Genomic DNA, 20,555 nt, shown 5'->3' with positions numbered 1-20,555 from the left:
AAATTATTTATGCAGTACAGTGACGTGGATTTCTTTATGCTTTGCTTTAAAACTAGGCCAATGGTATTCTTTTCCTTATTAAATTAAGGCATGAACAGAATATGAAAAAAGTAAATGTGCCTATTCTTCTAAATATGTAAAATTATATAGATTGTCTCTGGTGAATGATATCATAGAATTTATATGGTTTAACCCATTTATTCTGCAGATGAGCAAACTGAGTTCTAGAGATATGAAATTACTCATAAAATATCACTTAGCTTGGTAACACCAGAGCTGAGACTAATATTCCTGTCTTCTAAATTCTAGCACAAGAGAAACAATTCCATTGTACACATTTATTCATTTATTTTTTTTAGCTCACTTATTCAATAAATAGCTACTGGTACGTACTGTACACCAGGCACTATTCTAAGTAGAGATGCTATAATGATGAACAAAACAAGGCAAAAATCTCCATCTTCATGCAGTTTATCTCACAGCAAAGGGAGATAGGAACTGAACAGATATATAAATAAAAATAGGAAATATGTAATATACTACATAGTTATTAAGTGCTATGGATAACAAGCAGGAGGCATATCTGTGTTACATTGGAATTGGAATTATAAATAGAGTAAATAGTGGAAGTCCCTTTGGAAAGGCGATGTTTGACCAAAGATCAGAAGGAGGTAGAGGTGTGAGGCATACAGATATGCAGGGGAAGTACAGTCAAGCTAGAGAAAATGGCAAGTTCAAGCACCTAGGTCAGATGTGGCTCTTCTACTTAAGACGTGCCTCAGGGACTTCCCTGGTAGTCCAGTGGTTAGGACTCAGTGCTTTCACTGCCATGGACCCAGGTTGGATCCCTTGTCGGGGAACTAAGAGCCCATAAGCCACATGGTGTGGCCAGAAAAATATGTACCTCAGGTTAGTGATTTATATAATCACTGATACAATTACCTTATACATATTAAATTCACGGGTATCGTGATTAAGTATGCATGTTTAGCCAGTGGATGGAGAAGTGATTCAAACTGTTTCTCTCTTCTCCCTAGGCCAACTAAGGTCATTTATTTACTATTTAGAAACAAAGTATCCATTTTGTGTATATTTTGACGTATACAAGGTTACAGCAATACAAACATTATGTATCTAAAATCATTCTTAAAGTATTTTGATGAGGTTTTCATCTCCCTGAAGAGTTTAGAAATCCTGGAAAGGGTACTGGCTGAAAGCGAGAACAATGATTCCTTTAAGAGTTTCAAGTGTTGAGGATTTTTTTCCCCACACCTATTTATAGTTCAGAGTTTCAATTAGAAAGGAGAGACCCAGCAAAACTGTAATTGATTTGAATCCTAAAGGAAAAGGAATTATTTCCTCTGACTTCCTGTCATACATCCCCTCATCAATTTAGGTTACACCTCATCTATCCCTTGTCAAGGCATTTATCACACCATTTCATAATTCTTAGTTTACTTTTCCTGTATTTATGGGACATTAAGCTTTGCTAAGACAGGGGCCATGCTTTGTTTTGGTCTAACCTCTACATGCATAGTGCCTGGCATGGTCCTTTACACCAAGCTGGTGCTCAATAAATATGAAAGAACAAGTGAGTGAATGGGTAAGCAAGTGAATGTTTCCATGTTCCTATAAATTATTCTAAAGGTAAAGCCAGAGATATAAGAATATAGTAGTTATATGCTGCAGTTCTAGTAGAGAGTTACTATGTTCCTCCATTGATTGATCACATAAAATTTGCAATAAGAATAAAATCCTGATATCTTTAGAGAGCTTTATAGCTTGTCGAAGTGACTTTATATGAATTTTCTCATTTATTCCTCGTAACATTTCTTTGAAATTGTTAGGGAAGCATTTTGTTAGATATGGCCAAGAAACTGTGGTTCAAGGTCCTCCATTGACCCAGTGAAGTCAAGTTTCCTAATTTTATTTAAATTTGACCAAATGATAGTAAACTATATTGCGGATTACTATTATTTATAAGAAAAGAAAATATTTGACCAGGAAATTTCAAGATATCTCATTTAAAGGATAAAATGCAATGACCAGAAGAATCATCAGTAGGGATTCTGAATAGTGCAGAATGAACTATCAAATCCTGGCTCAACTGCCTCAAAAGGATAACTGCCTTTAACTGCACCAAGTCACTTTAAACCTGCTGCCCATCCTATTATGCTCAGTCATAATTCTCTCTCTTATTCTTCTATTAACTCTCCGTAACGATGAGAAGAGCAATTCTCTTTCATTGTCTTTCTCTTCAAATATCCTGTTTTAAGAGATTGCAGATGCTTCAAGATAAAACTGCCAGAATTATTCCAAGGCCTGACAGGTTTGCTAACAACCAAATGCTTTCAGATCACTGCACTAGCCTCAGATCCACCTTTGATATGAACCACATATGGCTTCAGTCCTGTTTTCCTGAATTAACTCTAATTTCCTAGTGACCAAGGTCAGATGACTCCAGATAGGGCTCAGCTGTTCTTACCTAGCACATATGTTCCACTATTGTTGGTAATTTATTTACTGTAATAAAAAATTAAAATGCAAATCTCAGCCAAATTCTCCTTTACCAAGGTCTCCCTTGGTATGGGCTTTTTCAAACCACATATTAGGAATGATTACATGTGCCTTTTTCATAACAGAATAATAAATGTTATTATAGCACTTATAACCAAATATTTAAGTTAATATTAGAAACCAAATTGGTAATGTGGAATTTATTGAAAAGGAATGATTTGAGTAAGTACCAATGACACCAAATGTACTTTGGTAATTATGGAAAATCATCAGAAATTACTGCCTCTTCTTTTAGTAATTTCACCACTTTCATCCACACACCAGAGTTCAACTAATTCTGCCACACATTATGGTTTAGGTGAGAAAATGTTTTTTCATCAATGTTTATTTTTTAAATAAAAATAAATGGGTTCTTAACATAAAGTCTTTTTAAAAGTTACTTCAAGATGTTTTAGGTGTTGTACTACTTGATAAACTTTTTAAAAAATCTTGAGTTGTAGTCAATGCTTCAAATATTATGTATAAAAAACATATTACAAAATAGTACTGGATTTTCTTTGTACTGTTGATGCTTTGTGGTTATGATAGTTCAAACAAGATTAATATTAAAGTTTTTTCCCTCTTATTCAAGAAAATAAGCTTTCCTCTAGAACACACTTAAAAAGTTAATTTTAAATTAACTTCTAGAGGTCTAGCAAATATTTTCTTATCATTTTTAGGGTATCTGACAGGTTTATAAAAATAGGTCCAATGAACACAAGATGGTTTCTAAATTTTAATTTGTATTTGACAGCAATCAAAGTGAGTGGGGGAGAAGAATTCATTTGTGTCCTAAAGAATTTAACTCAAAAGATTTTTTTAAATGGCTTTGAATTTGTAAAATATGTTGCTTACAATAAAAGATCTATTCCAATGGTACAAGAGTAAGCCTTACTTTATTGGCTTTCATAGAATTTTAGATGGGATAGAAACAGAATTTCAAAGAACTATCCTTGTATCAATATCTTACCTGTTCTAAAAATCTCTCTCTAAAATGCTCAGGAAAAATGTTACCTAAAACCCATTAGATATTGGAGATCTTCAAAGAGCCAGGTAATTTCAGTTTGCAAACTTTATTTCGAGTTCTATCAGAAACTAAAGCTATGTATCCTTAAATTTGGAATCATTAGCTATATGTTTAAAATATTTTAAGTATATTGAATGCTCATTGTAAAGCACACAATCTTTTGGCATCTGTGAATTTTTAAAAAGTGTTGTATTTCTTATTCTTTGTAAGTTTATTCTTGACAAGAATTTTTTCTTTTATCCTTCTGTTGATGTTTCATAGCCCATGAAAACTGCTATTATAAAAGGACAATGCCTTATGAACTAGTTTCATTGGTTTTGTGCTGATGTAGCAAAAACCAAATCAACTTACAAGCCTCAGCACTTTGATAAAATAAACACTGCTAAACATTGACATCCTAAATCTGTCTGATGTAACACAGAAGGAAAAGTGTCTTTATGAGACACACACACACACAAAAGAAAGAAATTTATTCCAGTATTTAGAGCGGTGGGGTGGGTTGTGTGAGAAAATAAGACGATTTTACTTCAAACATTTTAAATATGCTTTTCCTTTACAGTGCTTTGATTTTTTTTTTTTTTTTTTTTTTTTTTTTTTGCGGTACGCGGGCCTCTCACTGTTGTGGCCACTCCCGTTGCAGAGCACAGGCTCCGCATGCGCAGGCTCAGCGGCCATGGCTCACGGGCCCAGCCGCTCCGCGGCATGTGGGATCCTCCCGGACCGGGGCACGAACCCGTATCCCCTGCATCGGCAGGCGGACTCTCAACCACTGCGCCACCAGGGAAGCCCCAGTGCTTTGATTTTAATATTCACTTCAAGCAATATCTCTGAGACTTGATTTATTTGCGTGACTTTATATTACTATGTACAGCCTAACTGTAATGATAATACTTAGGAATGTTTTTCATTTTTGCCAAAGAAGTTATTGTCTTGTTATGGAATGAAAATTCTTCTTTAAAACCATGATGTCATAAATCCTATCAGCATTTTACACTTTACAAATCTACCTTCACTGCTAATATTTTTTTCTTATCAAGTAGCCTTAGTTTTCTCATTTGTGAAGTAAAGGAGTAAAACAAGATATTCTTTTTTTTTTCACTAATTCAATATTTTTTTAAACTTGGATATACTCTATCTGAATAGTTTCTCTTCTATGCCCTAATTTGCCATTATCTCAATTCTTCCCTTACAGAAAATTATATTTTTTGATGCTTAGTTTATTACCTGCCTTTCATTTTTCATATTCCTCTTAAATAATACATTCTTCTGGAATGTCTTTCCTAATGAATTTGGCAACAGTGATGCACAGGGCCAAGCTGTGTCCCAATTCCTGAGTCTTTTCTGGTGTTCTGTGTAGGTCCTCACTTCTCTGTATCCCTGTGGCTAGAGGACTTTCAAAGGCTGTGCACATTTAGCTCAGCAGCTTAGTCTCCATCCACGATTTTATCACGTTCCTTGGCAATGATCAGTAGCTACTTCACTGAATGAAACTAACCTTAGTCTAACAGGAGATTCGGCAGAACATAGTATACAGGTCATTCTTTCAACATGCTGCACCTACCACCTACGATCTTTAGTTCACATTGCAACTTGGTATATCCTTATTTCTAAATAAGTTTACATAAACTTTCACACTCAACATACAAATATTTGATTATTAATTTTAAATACCTGCTTACTGACCTTAAATGAGTTCTTATTCCTACTCTTTAACTTATACAGCTTCTACCTATTGATTTTAACCTTAGAGATCCTACAGTCTATTTTACCTTGAAAATGTTCAACAATTTTCTATTTTATTAGAAATAAAACTAGCTGAGGCTTATTTCCTCCTTACACATTAGATCTTAGAGTATCATATCAGTATAATTCCACATGTATTTAATATAAATATTCTGAAATTAGAGGTCAAGCCAATTGCAGTGTTTTAAATTCTCTTTTATTCTACATTTCACTTGAGGTTTCCATTTTTGATATCAGATTTTTAATATGTATTCTCTGAATGTATTTTCTTTCAACAGAGTCCATTTAACTTTTTTTCTTTGCATTTGTGCAGCATCTATTACCTCTCTGAGGACATTTATGCCATTTTATTTGTTTTGGTCTTTATAATTTAGGTTAGAGACTCACTGCAATCTCTGGGTGCTTAGTTAAGGGTGAAAAACTATGAGCTTCACTTTAGGGTGATATAGTGGGTTGTTTTGTTGGAAATCCATGATATGTGCCTTTAGATGCAGTTGATATAGTGCAATAATTAAGACTATGAACTTGGTAGCTAATCTGCCCATGTTTGATTCCTGGTTTTGCTGGGAAGAGGCCACATTTAGACATATTATTAAGCACTCTGTGTTTTGGTTTTCTAATTTTAGAATGGGGACAAAAATACTACCACCTAATAGAAATCTTGTAAAACTTAAAAAATTTTAATATGTATAAATAATTTAGAATAATGTTTGGCACATGCTATTATATGTGCTAACTGATATTACTATTATTATTGTTATTAATATTATTATTATTATTATCTCTTTAGAGCAGTCCAGTTTTGCTTAAAAAAATCTTCTTGGAATTCAAAGAACCAAAACAGACAGAATGCTGACTGGTTTCAACATTGGCTGTAGACTCCAACCTCTTCCTTCTGGTTTCAGTATGGGCCCCCGTAGCTCAACTTCCTCCAGTGCACTCTTGTTTACTTCCCAGAGAATAAAACCTCTAGTCCTTTGCTTGGGTGGGATGGAGCAGTCACCAAGCTGCTCAGAGATAGTTGTTTTTAAGACATTTTTTCAATAAATTCTACTTTTGTTAGACGTTTTATCATTCCGGCTTTGAGACGGATGTAGAGATGCCAATCTCAGAAACTTTTACAGGGGAGAAAGGGGTCCTAAACATTGGTTAGCTCAGTTACAATTCATCTATCTGCTTTCCAGCTTCCAAAATTTTTTGTTGCACCCTATCCATTTCTCTTTTGCCTTGTGGTTTCATGCCATAGGAGAGAACATGTGTTCAAAGATGATATTCAACCTTCCATCTTTGCCAGAATACTCGGTGTTTTTTAAGAAAAATAAAACACAAGCACTTGGGAGTAGTATGCTCTCTTTTTAAAAAAATAATTGGAGTTACAAAAATGTCTTACTACTGCATAGTGTGTTTACGTGTAGTGTCTTATATGATCCTCACAAAAACCCTGTAAGTTTAGCAAAGATATTTGACTATTATGTAAACTGGAATTAAAAGATTAACTGGCTTGCATAAGGACATATTTTCCATTAATAAGAGATATAGAATTAGTGATCATTACTTCTGGCTCAGGCCTACATTATTCAGAATTTATCTATATATTAGTTAAGTATAGGTAATCAAGTATTTATGAGTGGCCAGATTTACAGAGAAAAAAGCCTCACAATCTTCACATTCAGCCTAAGAGTTTGTTCAGATAATTTTTTCAAGTATTTTATAAGCCATCTTAGCTGCTTTAAATTTAAGGGTTTCAGTAAAATTCATGTTGTTCAGACCTTGTGTTTTTAAACCAGTGATGCACTATACCATCTTCACTACTGAAAATGCTAAAAGTAATAAAATTGCCAGGCAATGCTAAAGATTAGTTTTCTATTTCAACTTTCTGTAGAAGTTGTTTAAGAGTTGAATGGCATTACATACCGCACACATACACACATGCAGTCTACAAAGGTAGTGATGGCTTTTAATCTTACTTCCCTTATCTTTTCTACACAGCATTGTGTTTCACAGCCATAACTGAGAGATGACTGTGCTCAGTTGGAAACTGGTTAAAGAATGACAGTAAAACAAGCAAGCAAGCCATATAGATTGTGTGTGAGCAGCAAGTAGTCAATATTTCTAAATTGAAATATTTCTTATTTGGGTTTTTATATTTATTATGAGAAACAAAACAATTTGGGTAACTTTTCTATCAAAACCTATTATGCCATATAGGAACAATAGAAATACTTATATTTTCTGCAGACAGGAAAGATGAGTGAACCTGTACAAAAATCATAGACAATAGAAATCAGAAAATCAGAAGTATATCAATAAGAGATACTTAAGTAATCATGGAAGGTAGGAAATGATTAACTAATAAGGACCTATTGTATAGCACAGGGAACTCTACTCAATACTCTGTAATGGCCTATATGGGAAAAGAATCTAAAAAGGAGTGGATATATGTGTATGTGTAACTGATTAATTTTGCTGTACACCTGAAACTAACACAACATTGTAAATCTACCATACTCTAATAAATTTTTTTTTAAACATAGGAAATGATTAGTTTCAAAATGAATATAAATAGTACCTTCTAGGAAATGCTCATAGAAATAAAAAATCAGTGCAGTAAAGTGTTCCAAGAATTTTATATAAAAATATATTTTGTAAAATCCTTATTTTGTCAGCTGAAGGTTAGTATTGTAGATTAGACATTTCAAATGTAAAATAATACTACATTTCACATTAATGTAAAATTAAACTATACATTTGTAAAGAATATATTAGAAATATATCTTAGTTTGTTAGGTGTGGTTTCTGTTAAAAAAGATTGATGTGTTTACATCATTAACCACAGCAAAATATTAATAATGGATACATTCATGTACTGTTAAAAATGTAATTCTCTTCTTTTAAATTGTGTTGCATAATGTTTAAACTAAAATTTTCTACTTTTAATGTTAAAGAGAAAGACGTAATTATACTATTTAAATGATTAGTGCCATTGTAAACATTATATTCTCCCTTTGTTTGGGACAAAATTACTAGTCCTCAAGTTTTTATTTAAATTAACTCTTCAGTGATGGAACATGTTATCATGAATTGAAAATCATGTAACTAAAGCAATAAAATGTATTTATTGCTAATGTTCCTATAACTAAAATAAAGCAGAGAATTTAGGAGATTTATGACCAATACAAGTAAGAATAACTTTTTGTACACTTTTTATCTCTGCTTGATTTTTGGCCTCAATGAGTACACCCATGTTATGATATTACACTATCACTCTCCATTAAAGATGTTACATTTTAAATTGTCAAGAAATGAGCATGCAATTTTGATTACATAAATTTTTAGTATTACATTTTTGGATTGTGTTTATTATCAGTCACAGATTCACTAAATCAAAAACTGTATCCAAGTTTTTTTTTTTTTTACATAAAATCTCTTTAATCTGCAGGTGAGCTCTCATTTTGATTCTATTGTGTATTTGGGCCTCACTTAATCCAAAACATTAGGAGAAAAATTCTTTACCTTTGAAAGGAAATGAACTTGTTCTAGCTATCCTTATTATGTTACTAATTTGGATAGCCAGATACGTCTTTGCAAAATCTCACTATTGGTCTTAATTATTCCAAAAAGAATTTCATCATAGCCTTAATTATTCCTTTCGTTTCCCTTTTCTACTCCTAACAAACATTTGATTATTCTACTTGAAAACAACTGACATGCCTCCATAGCTGCCCAAATTTGTAATCATATCAATCTTATTCTGGGGGTTCTAGCTGCCTTCTTTCCCATTTTAAGCCACTGGCCTTTTAGCATGTTTTAGTGTTCACTGGAGAGCAAAGGTTTACACGTCTACCCTTTCTTAGCTCTAAAGCTACTTGTTTTTATAAAGCACTTATTGTACCCTTAGGTATTTCCCCCTCCCCAAATTAAGGTTTTTCTTCCGATTTTATCATTGAAATAATGCCAGAATATTTCTAAATATTACTGTGTACCTACCTTTTAGTGGAAGGAGTAATATCGCATTTATGTCCTGGCACATGTAGGACTAAATGCACGCTTAAGCTGCAAAAGATTGCGTATCTATTTATTTGAAAATAGTTTTGAGTTTTCATGACAGAGCAACCAGTATGGTGAATATCCTTCTTGTGTTTATTGTTGCAGTATTATTTTTTGTGATTGTATAAAAATTAAACTAAGATAAAGGTTTCACAGACGAGCTTTCCATAAGCAGATGCTAACCTTTTTCCTGTTTATGTTTTACCAGTGCCTTCTGAACAAAACCCATTTCTTTCCTTTAGCAATTGATCGTACTGAAGCCCTACTGAGAATTTCCGGTTGGATGTAAAAACTCTTCTATTTTCTTGGTCCAGGAATCGTTAGTTAGTAAGATCTGAATGATTGATTTCCTGTTGTCCTGAGGCAGGTTAAAAGAAGTCCTGTGGTGTCCAGACTGTGTCTTAGCAGAAATGTAGTCATTCTTATTTGTAATATCCTTATTTGTAACAAATTCCTCTCATCTCTTCAACCTATATCTGTATGTATCCTTGGGGGATAATGTAACATCTGTCTTATAGTCAACTGAATTCGGGGGGGAAAAAAAAACTCTTAGTGTCCAGTGTCTGCATCTTCCAAATTTGATGTTATAGTAATGTTGAAGGATAAAGTTGTTCACATGAGATATTCATGTGAGATACAAACACAAAAAACTGTCCTTATTAATCTTGTTTATTTTCTCTTGTTTATTGCCTCCTATGATTTACTAGTTGTGAACTTTTGAACATCAGGACATTTTTTTATACATTTGTTAAATAAATCTGCTCTATACCTGGAAATATGATGAGGAATTGCTGAGAAATGTTTTTATACAGATTTTGACTTTTTTGTGGCTTAGTATCACTGTTATTACTAATACAGTTATAAGGTAGGATGAGCAAACTAAATATGGTCAATTTCATCTAAATATTGTAGGATCATGTGGAAACTAAGAAATGTCTTTCTTATGTATTTTATTTTTCCCCAGAAATCAAAAATCTCCACCTATGACAAAATGTGGGCCTTTATGAGTAGCAGGAGGCAGTCCGTGCTCGTCAAAAGTAATGAAGAAGGAATCCAGAGAGTCCTCACCTCCGATTATGCTTTCCTAATGGAGTCAACAACCATTGAGTTTGTCACTCAGAGGAACTGTAACCTGACACAGATTGGCGGCCTCATAGACTCCAAAGGTTATGGCGTCGGCACCCCCATGGGTAGGCTTCACGTCAGCCACTTGTTCTTTGTTCATTAATCTTAGTTGCTGTGAAAATGGAAGAAAAACAGTGCCTCCATATGCCATTAGGAATCTTGCTTCAAACAAATGTATCTTGCTATGTTCTGAGACTGTATAAAGTCAGGAAGATATTTGGACATCTGCTTCTAAAGGAATAAGTAACAGAAGGAAAATTGATTTCTACCAAATGGTCAGTAGACATTTTTACTGTATCAGTGTTCAAAACATCCACAACACCTCCCCCCCTCAAAGGACCTTCTCAATCTTACACTTAAAAAAAGTTTTTATGAATACAGTTTTTGCAACATTATTTTTTCAGATTGGTGGCTTATGAATATAGTATTTGACTTAGTTAACTAAAAGAATGAGCCACAAATGGTTACTGTGAATAATTATTTTATTTACAAGAGGTATATGTTTATTTAAAAGGAATAGCAGACTATTTACCAGCAACATACCTAGAATATTTTACACTAGGCTTGATTAGTTTTAACATTCTCTTTCTTCTATATGACAAAATTCTTTTCAATAATAATCATGGAATGAAATAATAATAATTGCCGCAAAAGACAATGAAAATTTTCATTTATTGAGCTTCATATTTATGTATAATGTATATGAACATGTATATACATTCATATGATTAATGAATGTATAAATACATATTACAGTATATATGTACATGTCATGGGCATAAAAATGGCTCCCCCAAAATGTCCGTGGCCTAATCCTGAGAACATATGAATTTATTACCTTTTATGACAAAAGGGACTTTGCGGATGTGATTAAGTTAAGGATCTTAAAATGGGGAGATTATCCTGGATTAACCAGGTGGGTCCAGTATAATTGAAAAGGTCCTTAAAAGAAGGACACACAAGTGTCACAATTAAGAAGGTATCACAATAGAACTAGTGAGAGAAAGAATGTGCTAGTCCACCTGGGCTGCCGTAACAAAACACCAGAGATTGGGTGCTGTACAAACAACAGAAATTGATTTCTCACAGTTTTGGAAGCTGGAAGTCCAAGATCAAGGTACCAACAGATTTGGTGTCTGATGAGAAGCTGCTTCTTGGTTAATAGACCAGGAAGGAACAAGGAATCTATCTTGAGTCCCTTAAATAAAAGCACTAATCGCATTCATGAGGGCTCCACCCTCATGACCCAAACACACCCCAGGGACCCCACCTCCAAATACCATTATATTGGGGATTAGGTTTCAATATATAAATCTTGGGGTGGGGGGGACACCATGGCAGGGAAGGGGAGGAAGAGAGAGAGAGAGAGATTGATTTGAAAATGTTACTTGGTGAACTGAAGATGGAGGGAAGGACCACAGCCTAGCAATACAGAGGACCTTTAGAAGTTAGTTTAGGAGACAAGGAAACCAATTCTTTCCTGGAGGCCACAGAAGGAATGCAGCCCTGCAGATACCTCACTTTTAGGACTTCTGACCTATAGAACTATGGGATAATGAATTTGTGTTATTTTAAGCCCCTCAATTTGCAGTAATTTGTTATAGCAGAAATAGGAAACTGATACTGTATGCAAAGGAAAAAAACCAACAGATTAACATGTTTTTATTACATCATTTTTTTTTTTTAAAGAAAGGGGAAAGCACTTACAGCTACTCACTGGCTATACAGTAATGAATAATGACACTATAATTTTTCTGAGCCTTAACTTCTGCAAATTTTTAATGACTTTGTCAAACTGAATCTTCATGTATTTGTGTTTAAAAAAATGGTATAGTCATATTTGTCCATGTATCCTCATTCATAATTTTATTACTTTTAATTTTGAAAAGTTTCTTTCAAATGAGCTAACATGTATACCATAGTTAGAAAGTTGGGCACAGATTCATAAAAATCCCATTTCATGATAAATTCCAGAAACTGCAATAGTGTCCATGTCTTTGTTTCTTTGGGATCATTTCTAACAACTTTCAAATGTCTAGGAAGTCCAAAAATTTTCCACCATAATGACTTCAAAAACTTCAACATTAAATTCTTTCATATTAGGTAAAGCTTACTCAAATTCATTATAGCTCAAAATAGTTTGAACTGTCTTTGAGAGAATTTTGAGACATTCTCTCCTGTAACATTACATATTCCTGCAATTACATAGTAGACTCAAAATAATGATTGCACAGTCATTGTGAAAGCAAAGCAGAACAAAACAAAAAAACAAGAACCTTAAGTTCTTGCTCCAAAAATATGCAAGTGTAGCTGAGCTCACATATTTGGGGGAATGAGCTGTATAATGAGAATTCTCCAAATTAGTTTCCAAGTGGAGTACAATGTTTATTAAATAATAAGAAATAAATAGATGCTAATTCAAAACTCAATAAGAGTTGGGCTGTTAAAACTCAATAGTAATTGTTTAGAACCTGGATGAACAAAAGATATTTTCAAGAGAGAAATATTTTACTTTTGACATGTTTTGACTTGCCAGTGCCAGGTGACAGTTGTTGCTCTTATTGTTTTAAAATTCTCTACACAAAATGAACCCCCTTTATTGTTTGCACTAGGGAAAGGCCATCCAAAGCTTTGCCATTATTATGCCAATGTATGTATGTATTCAGAAGTTTTCTAATTCTAATGTATAAAAATGTTTGAGTTCTCATAATTATAGCTTAAGAAGCACTTCTTTTCAAAATGCTTTAAATTATACTTATATTCACAGTAAGGCTTGAGTTATTGCCACAGATTTGTGTTGATGGAGTGTTCAAATCCTGGCATACTCCATAGTTAGATCCCATATGGCTCTTTGCCTCAGTAAGAATTACCTAAAGAACTCAACAACTTCATGAGTTGATGTACCATTTATTTGGAATTTGTGATGAGTAACTTTGATAACTTTTCAAGCGTACTTGTACTCATTTATGAAAAGTTATATGAACAAATTTATGTTTTAGAAAAGAGGCTGATAATATGCTCTAAAGTATCATCATGTAGTATTTTGCACACTGATATTCTAGATTTAGCCTTGTCACTTAATGTGATCTTAGACAAGTGACATGAAATTTATAGCTTCTAAATTTCTTTCTTTTCTTTTAATTAGTAAAATTACAGGGTGAGACTAGGAACACCTAAGGTCTCTTTAATGCTAAACTTTAATAATGTTTCAGATAATATACTTGACAGAGTCCCAGAGTTTGATTTAAAGTGGGCTAGAAACTACGTGGAGAAATATGATTAGCTGATGTTTTCAAACAAATTTTAAAAATCAAACACCTTCTTAAACACTTATGAGAGGTATGGAAGCAGTGATTTGATAGGTTCCCATTGCCTCACAGTTTCATTTGGAAAGAGCTGAAGAAAATAAATGCATTTTTCAGTGTTGTTTCTGGAAGGAGTGAGATTCCTGTGTATCCTTACCCTCCTCTTTTGGTTTACATTGCGTGGAAGAGGGCAGAGATTTTTGTCTGTTTGTTGCTGTAAGCCCACACAACAATAGTGCCTGCACTCTGTGGACCCTCAATTATTTGTTCAACAAATGAACTCTACATATGAAAATATGATGGTGCAGCAAGACTTATAAATATAGAAAACAACTTTTGGAGCTAAAGATCAGCATGTCATCTTACATTACTCAATGCGATGACCTCATTAAACAAACCTGAGTGACTGAAGGTAGTGAGAATTGAGTAAGATTTGGGGAGGATGTTTGAGGACTTTAGAGTATAGCACAGATATTCTACATTAATATTAGTTACATAATAGCACTCATAATTTCAACATTTCTAGAATAAAGAAATTTGACTTATACTTAATATAAAACCTTACCTTGATGGGATTTTTTGGTTTGTTTGCTTGTTTGTGTTGTAAATACAATGTACCAGTGTACCAGGAATGTCTCTTATCATATTGTTCTGCTCTGAGGAAATGCTAGTTACAAATAAATCAAAATAGTATATTATATAATTCTCAAAAACTCCCTGAGATATTTCAGATGTGAAAGCTATTTAAAAAAAGAAAGATAACAGTTAAATCAGTTCTAGGGAAGCTGTTACAGTTTCTTGGAAACATACAAATAGCAATTTTGTTTTCTCCCTACCCCTGACACTGTTTACTGAAAGATACTGACTTATAAGGAAAATATAAAACAATTCAAAATATTAATAAATGTATAAACTATACAACTTTTTAAATGTAACTTTTTAAATGAAGGAAAATACTGGGCACAGCATTTGGAATTTCTATTCTCATTTTAAGCTTATCTTATATATGAGAGAATGAAACAAATTAAATTATAAGCCTTAGGGTGTAGATTTTTTTTTTCCTTTTATCTGTTCAACTCAGCTGATCAGATCAACTTTTGCCTTCTGAAGAAAGCGTAGTTATTGCAGAAAATAGTCATTGATACAGGCAAGGTCACTTGCATGAGAAACTTAAGAAATCAAGTTGAATTATATATCGAAGTGGAATCATTTCTTCATAGTGTGTAGTTAGTTTGGTATAATAGTGTAATAAATTAGTGTTTTGATTAAAATGAATTTTTAAAAATTAGGCAATAACACATGATAAATTTCTTTTATAGGACTTTCTTGGACTTTTAATGTAAAATTATCAGTACATATTAATAAAAATTCAAAGCATCTAATAATACTTTGGCATAGCAAAATTATAGACTAGGAAGAATATTTTACCATATTCTTCTTTATTTTCATTGCCAAATAATACTGAATTTCAATTTATTAAAATGTCTCATTACTGGGGACTTCCGGGGAAGATGGCGGAAGAGTAAGACGTGGAGATCACCTTCCTCCCCACAGATACACCAGAAATACAGCTACACGTGGAACAACTCTTAACAGAACACCTACTGAACGCTGGCAGAAGACCTCAGACCTCCCAAAAGTCAAGAAACTCCCCACGTACCTGGGTAGGGAAAAAGAAAAAAGAATAAACAGAGACAAAAGGATAGGGACGGGACCTGCACCAGTGGGAGGGAGCCATGCAGGAGGAAAGGTTTCCACACGCTAGGAAGCCCCTTCGCGGGCGGAGACTGCGGGTGGCGGAGGGGGAAAGCTTCGGAGTCGCGGGGGAAAGCACAGCAACAGGGGTGTGGAGGGCAAAGCGGAGAGATTTCCGCATGGAGGATCGGTGCCGACCCGCACTCATGAGCCCGAGAGGCTTGTCTGCTCACCCGCCGGGGCGGGCGGGGCTGGGAGCTGAGGCTCAGGCTTCGGGGTTTCGGTCGGAGCACAGGGAGAGGACTGGGGCTGGCGGCGTGAACATAGCCTGAAGGGGCTAATGCGCCACAGCTAGCCGGGAGGGAGTCCGGGAAAAAGTCTGGAGCTGCCGAAGAGGCAAGAGACTTTTTCTTCCCTCTTTGTTTCCTGGTGTGCGAGGAGAGGGGATTAAGAGCGCTACTTAAAGGAGATCCAGAGACGGGCGCGAGCCGCGGCTGAAAGCGCGGACAGCAGAGACGGGTGTGGGACGCTGTGGCTGCTCCTGCTGCCGCCGCCAAGAGGCCTGTGTGCGAGTGCATGTCACTGTCCACGCCCCCCTTCCGAGGAGCCTGTGCAGCCCGTCACGGCCGGGGTCCCAGGATCCAGGGACGGCTTCCCCAGGAGAGTGCACAGCACACCTCGGGCTGCTGCAACGTCACGCCGGCCTCTGCCACCGCGGGCTCGCCCTGCACTACGTCCCCCCGGCCTGAGTGAGCCAGAGTCCCTGAAGCAGCTGCTCCTTTAACCCTGTCCTGTCTGAGCTAAGAACAGAGGCCCTCTGGCAACCTACATGCAGAGGCGGGGCCAAATCCAAAGCTGAGACCCTGGAGCTGTGTGAACAAAGAAGAGAAAGGGAAATCTCTCCCAGCAGCCTCAGAAGCAGCAGATTAAAGCTCCACAATCAACTTGATGTACCCTGCATCTGTGGAATACATGAATAGACAACAAATCATCCCAAATTGAGGAGCCGTGTGGATGAAAGGTTCTTGGTGCTGCAGCCAGGAGTCAGTGCTGTGCCTCTGAGGTGGGACAGACAACTTCAGGACACTGGTCCACAAAACTCCCAGCTCCGCGTAATATCAAAGGGCGAAAATCTTCCAGAGATCTCTATCTCAACACCACCACCCAGCTTCACTCAACGACCAGCAAGCTACAGTGCTGGACACCCTATGCCAAACAACTAGCAAGACAGGAACACAACGCCACCCATTAGCAGAGAGGCTGCCTGAAATCATAAAAAGTCCACAGACACCCCAAAACACACCACCAGACGTGGACCTGCCCACCAGAAAGACAAGCTCCAGCCTCATCCACCAGAACACAGGCACTAGTCCCCTCCACCAGGAAGCCTACACAACCCACTGAACCAACCTTAGCCACTGGGGACAGACACCAAGAACAACGGGAACTACGAACCTGCAGCCTGCGAAAAGGAGACCCCAAACACAGTAGACCCCAAACACAGTAAGATAAGCAAAATGAGAAGGAAGAAAAACACACAGCAGAAGGAGCAAGATAAAAACCCACCAGACGTAACAAATGAAGAGGTAATAGGCAGTCTACCTGAAAAAGAATTCAGAATAATGATAGTAAAGATGATCCAAGATTCTATTTCCAAGATCCAAAATCTTGGAAATAGAATAGACAAAATGCAAGAAAGAGTTAACAAGGACCTAGAAAAACTAAAGCTGAATCAAGCAATGATTAGAAACACAATAAATGAAATGAAAAATACTCTAGATGGGATCAATAGCAGAATAACTGAGGCAGAAGAAAGGATAAGTGACGTGTAAGATAAAATAGTGGAAATAACTACTGCAGAGCAGAAAAAGAAAAAAGAATGAAAAGAACTGAGGACAGTCTCAGAGACCTCTGGGACAACATTAAACGCACCAACATTCGAATTATGGGGGTTCCAGAAGAAGAAGAGAAAAAGAAAGGGACTGAGAAAATATTTGAAGAGATTACAGTTGAAAACTTCCCTAATATGGGAAAGGAAATAGCTAATCAAGTCCAGGAGGCACAGAGAGTCCCATACAGGATAAATCCAAGGAGAAATACGCCAAGACACATATTAATCAAACTGTCAAAAATTAAATACAAAGAAAACATATTAAAAGCAGCAAGGGAAAAACAACAAATAACACACAAGGGAATCCCCATAAGGTTAACAGCTGATCTTTCAGCAGAAACTCTACAAGCCAGAAAGGACTGGCAGGACATATTTACAGTGATGAAGGAGAAAAACCTGCAACCAAGATTACTCTACCAGCAAGGATCTCATTCAGACTTGATGGAGAAATTAAAACGTTTACAGAGAAGCAAAAGCTGAGAGAGTTCAGCACCACCAAACCAGATTTACAAGAAATGCTAAAGGAACTTCTCTAGGCAACAAACACAACAGAAGGAAAAGACCTACAATAACGAACCCAAAACAATTAAGAAAATGGGAATAGGAACATACATATCGATAATTACCTTAAATGTAAATAGAATAAATGCTCCCAACAAAAGACACAGATTGGCTGAATGGATACAAAAACAAGACCCATATATATGCTGTCTACAAGAGACCCACTTCAGACCTAGAGACACATACAGACTGAAAGTAAGGGGATGGAAAAAGATATTCCATGCAAATGGAAACCAAAAGAAAGCTGGAGTAGCAATTCTCATATCAGACAAAATAGACTTTAAAATAAAGACTACTAGAAGAGACAAAGAAGGACACTACATAATGATCCAGCGATTGATCCAAGAAGAAGATATAACAATTGTAAATATTTATGCACCCAACATAGGAGCACCTCAATACATAAGGCAAATATTAACAGCCATAAAAGGGGAAATCAGCAGTAACACATTCATAGTAGGGGACTTTAACACCCCACTTTCACCAATGGACAGATCATCCAAAATGAAAATAAATAAGGAAACACAAGCTTTAAATGATACATTACACAAGATGGACTTAATTGATATTTATAGGACATTCCATCCAAAAACAACAGAATACACATTTTTCTCAAGTGCTCATGGAACATTCTCCAGGATAGATCATATCTTGGTTCACAAATCAAGCCTTGGTAAATTTAAGAAAATTGAAATTGTATCAAGTATCTTTTCTGACCACAATGCTATGAGACTAGATATCAATTAAAGGAAAAGAGCTGTAAAAAATACAAACACATTGAGGCTAAACAATACACTACTTAATAACGAAGTGATCACTGAAGAAATCAAAGAGGAAATTAAAAAATACCTAGAAACAAATGACAATGGAGACACGACGACCCAAAACCTATGGGATGCAGCAAAAGCAGTTCTAAGACGGAAGTTTATAGCAATACAATCCCACCTTAAGAAACAGGAAACATCTCGAATAAACAACCTAACATTGCACCTAAAGCAATTAGAGAAAGAAGAACAAAAACACCCCAAAGTTAGCAGAAGGAAATCAATCATAAAAATCAGATCAGAAATAAATGGAAAAGAAAAGAAGGAAACGATAGCAAAGATCAATAAAACCAGAAGCTGGTTCTTTGAGAAGATAAACAAAATTGATAAACCATTAGCCAGACTCATCACGAAGAAAAAGAAGACTCAAATCAATAGAATTTAAAATGAAAAAGGAGAAGTAACAACTGACACTGCAGAAATACAAAAGATCATGAGAGATTACTACAAGCAACTCTATGCCAATAAAATGGACAACCTGGAAGAAATGGACAAATTCTTAGAAATGCACAACCTGCCAAGACTGACTCAGGAAGAAATAGAAAATACGAATAGACCAATCACAAGCACTGAAATTGAAACTGTGATTAAAAATCTTCCAACAAACAAAAGCCCAGGACCAGATGGCTTCACAGGCGAATTCTATCAAGCATTTAGAGAAGAGCTAACACCTATCCTTCTCAAACTCTTCCAAAATATAGCAGAGGGAGGAACACTCCCAAACTCATTCTACGAGGCCACCATCACCTTGATACCAAAACCAGACAAGGATGTCACAAAAAAAGAAAACTACAGGCCAATATCACTGATGAACATAGATGCAAAAATCCTCAACAAAATACTAGCAAACAGAATCCAACAGCACATTAAAAGGATCATACACCATGATCAAGTGGGGTTTATTCCAGGAATGCAAGCATTCTTCAGTATATGCAAATCAATCAACGTGATACACCATATTAACAAATTGAAGGAGAAAAACCATATGATCATCTCAATAGATGCAGAGAAAGCTTTCGAGAAAATTCAACACCCATTTATGATAAAAACCCTGCAGAAAGTAGGCATAGAGGGAACTTTCCTCAACATAATAAAGGCCATATATGACAAACCCACAGCGAACATCGTCCTGAATGGTGAAAAACTGAAACCATGTCTACTAAGATCAGGAACAAGACAAGGTTGCCCACTCTCACCACTCTTTTTTTTTTTTTTCTTTTTGCGGTATGCGGGCCTCTCACTGTTGTGGCCTCTCCTGTTGCGGAGCACAGGCTCCGGATGCGCAGGCCCAGCGGCCATGGCTCACGGGCCCAGCCGCTCCGCGGCATATGGGATCCTCCCAGACCGGGGCACGAACCCGTATCCCCTGCATCGGCAGGTGGACTCTTAACCACTGCGCCACCAGGGAGGCCCCTCACCACTCTTATTCAACACAGTTTTGGAAGTTTTAGCCACAGCAATCAGAGAAGAAAAGGAAATAAAAGGAATCCAAATTGGAAAAGAAGAAGTAAAGCTGTCACTGTTTGCAGATGACATGATACTATACATAGAGAATCCTAAAGATGCTACCAGAAAACTACTAGAGCTAATCAATGAATTTGGTAAAGTAGCAGGATACAAAATTAATGCACAGAAATCTCTGGCATTCCTATATACTAATGATGAAAAATCTGAAAGTGAAATCAAGAAAACACTCCCATTTACCATTGCAACCAAAAGAATAAAATATCTAGGAATAAACCTACCTAAGGAGACAAAAGACCTGTATGCAGAAAATTATA

The 20,555-nt window shown here is 35.9% G+C and overlaps 1 protein-coding gene across 4 annotated transcripts in view; it reads left to right on the top strand.

Moving 5' to 3' along the window:
* Window positions 1–20,555, top strand: part of GRIK2 (glutamate ionotropic receptor kainate type subunit 2) — a 649,287-nt gene that overhangs the window by 600,039 nt on the left and 28,693 nt on the right. For all 4 annotated transcript variants that reach the window (XM_060114614.1, XM_060114613.1, XM_060114617.1 and 1 more), the window contains one exon: window positions 10,338–10,563. In XM_060114614.1, coding sequence (XP_059970597.1) covers window positions 10,338–10,563 — 226 coding nt within the window. The remainder of the gene's footprint in view (window positions 1–10,337; window positions 10,564–20,555) is intronic.

This window comes from Mesoplodon densirostris, chromosome 12 (assembly GCF_025265405.1).
Source record: "Mesoplodon densirostris isolate mMesDen1 chromosome 12, mMesDen1 primary haplotype, whole genome shotgun sequence".
Taxonomy (NCBI): domain Eukaryota; kingdom Metazoa; phylum Chordata; class Mammalia; order Artiodactyla; family Ziphiidae; genus Mesoplodon; species Mesoplodon densirostris.
The sequence above is the reverse complement of the archived record's forward strand: the minus strand, read 5'-3'. Positions and strand labels throughout refer to the sequence as shown.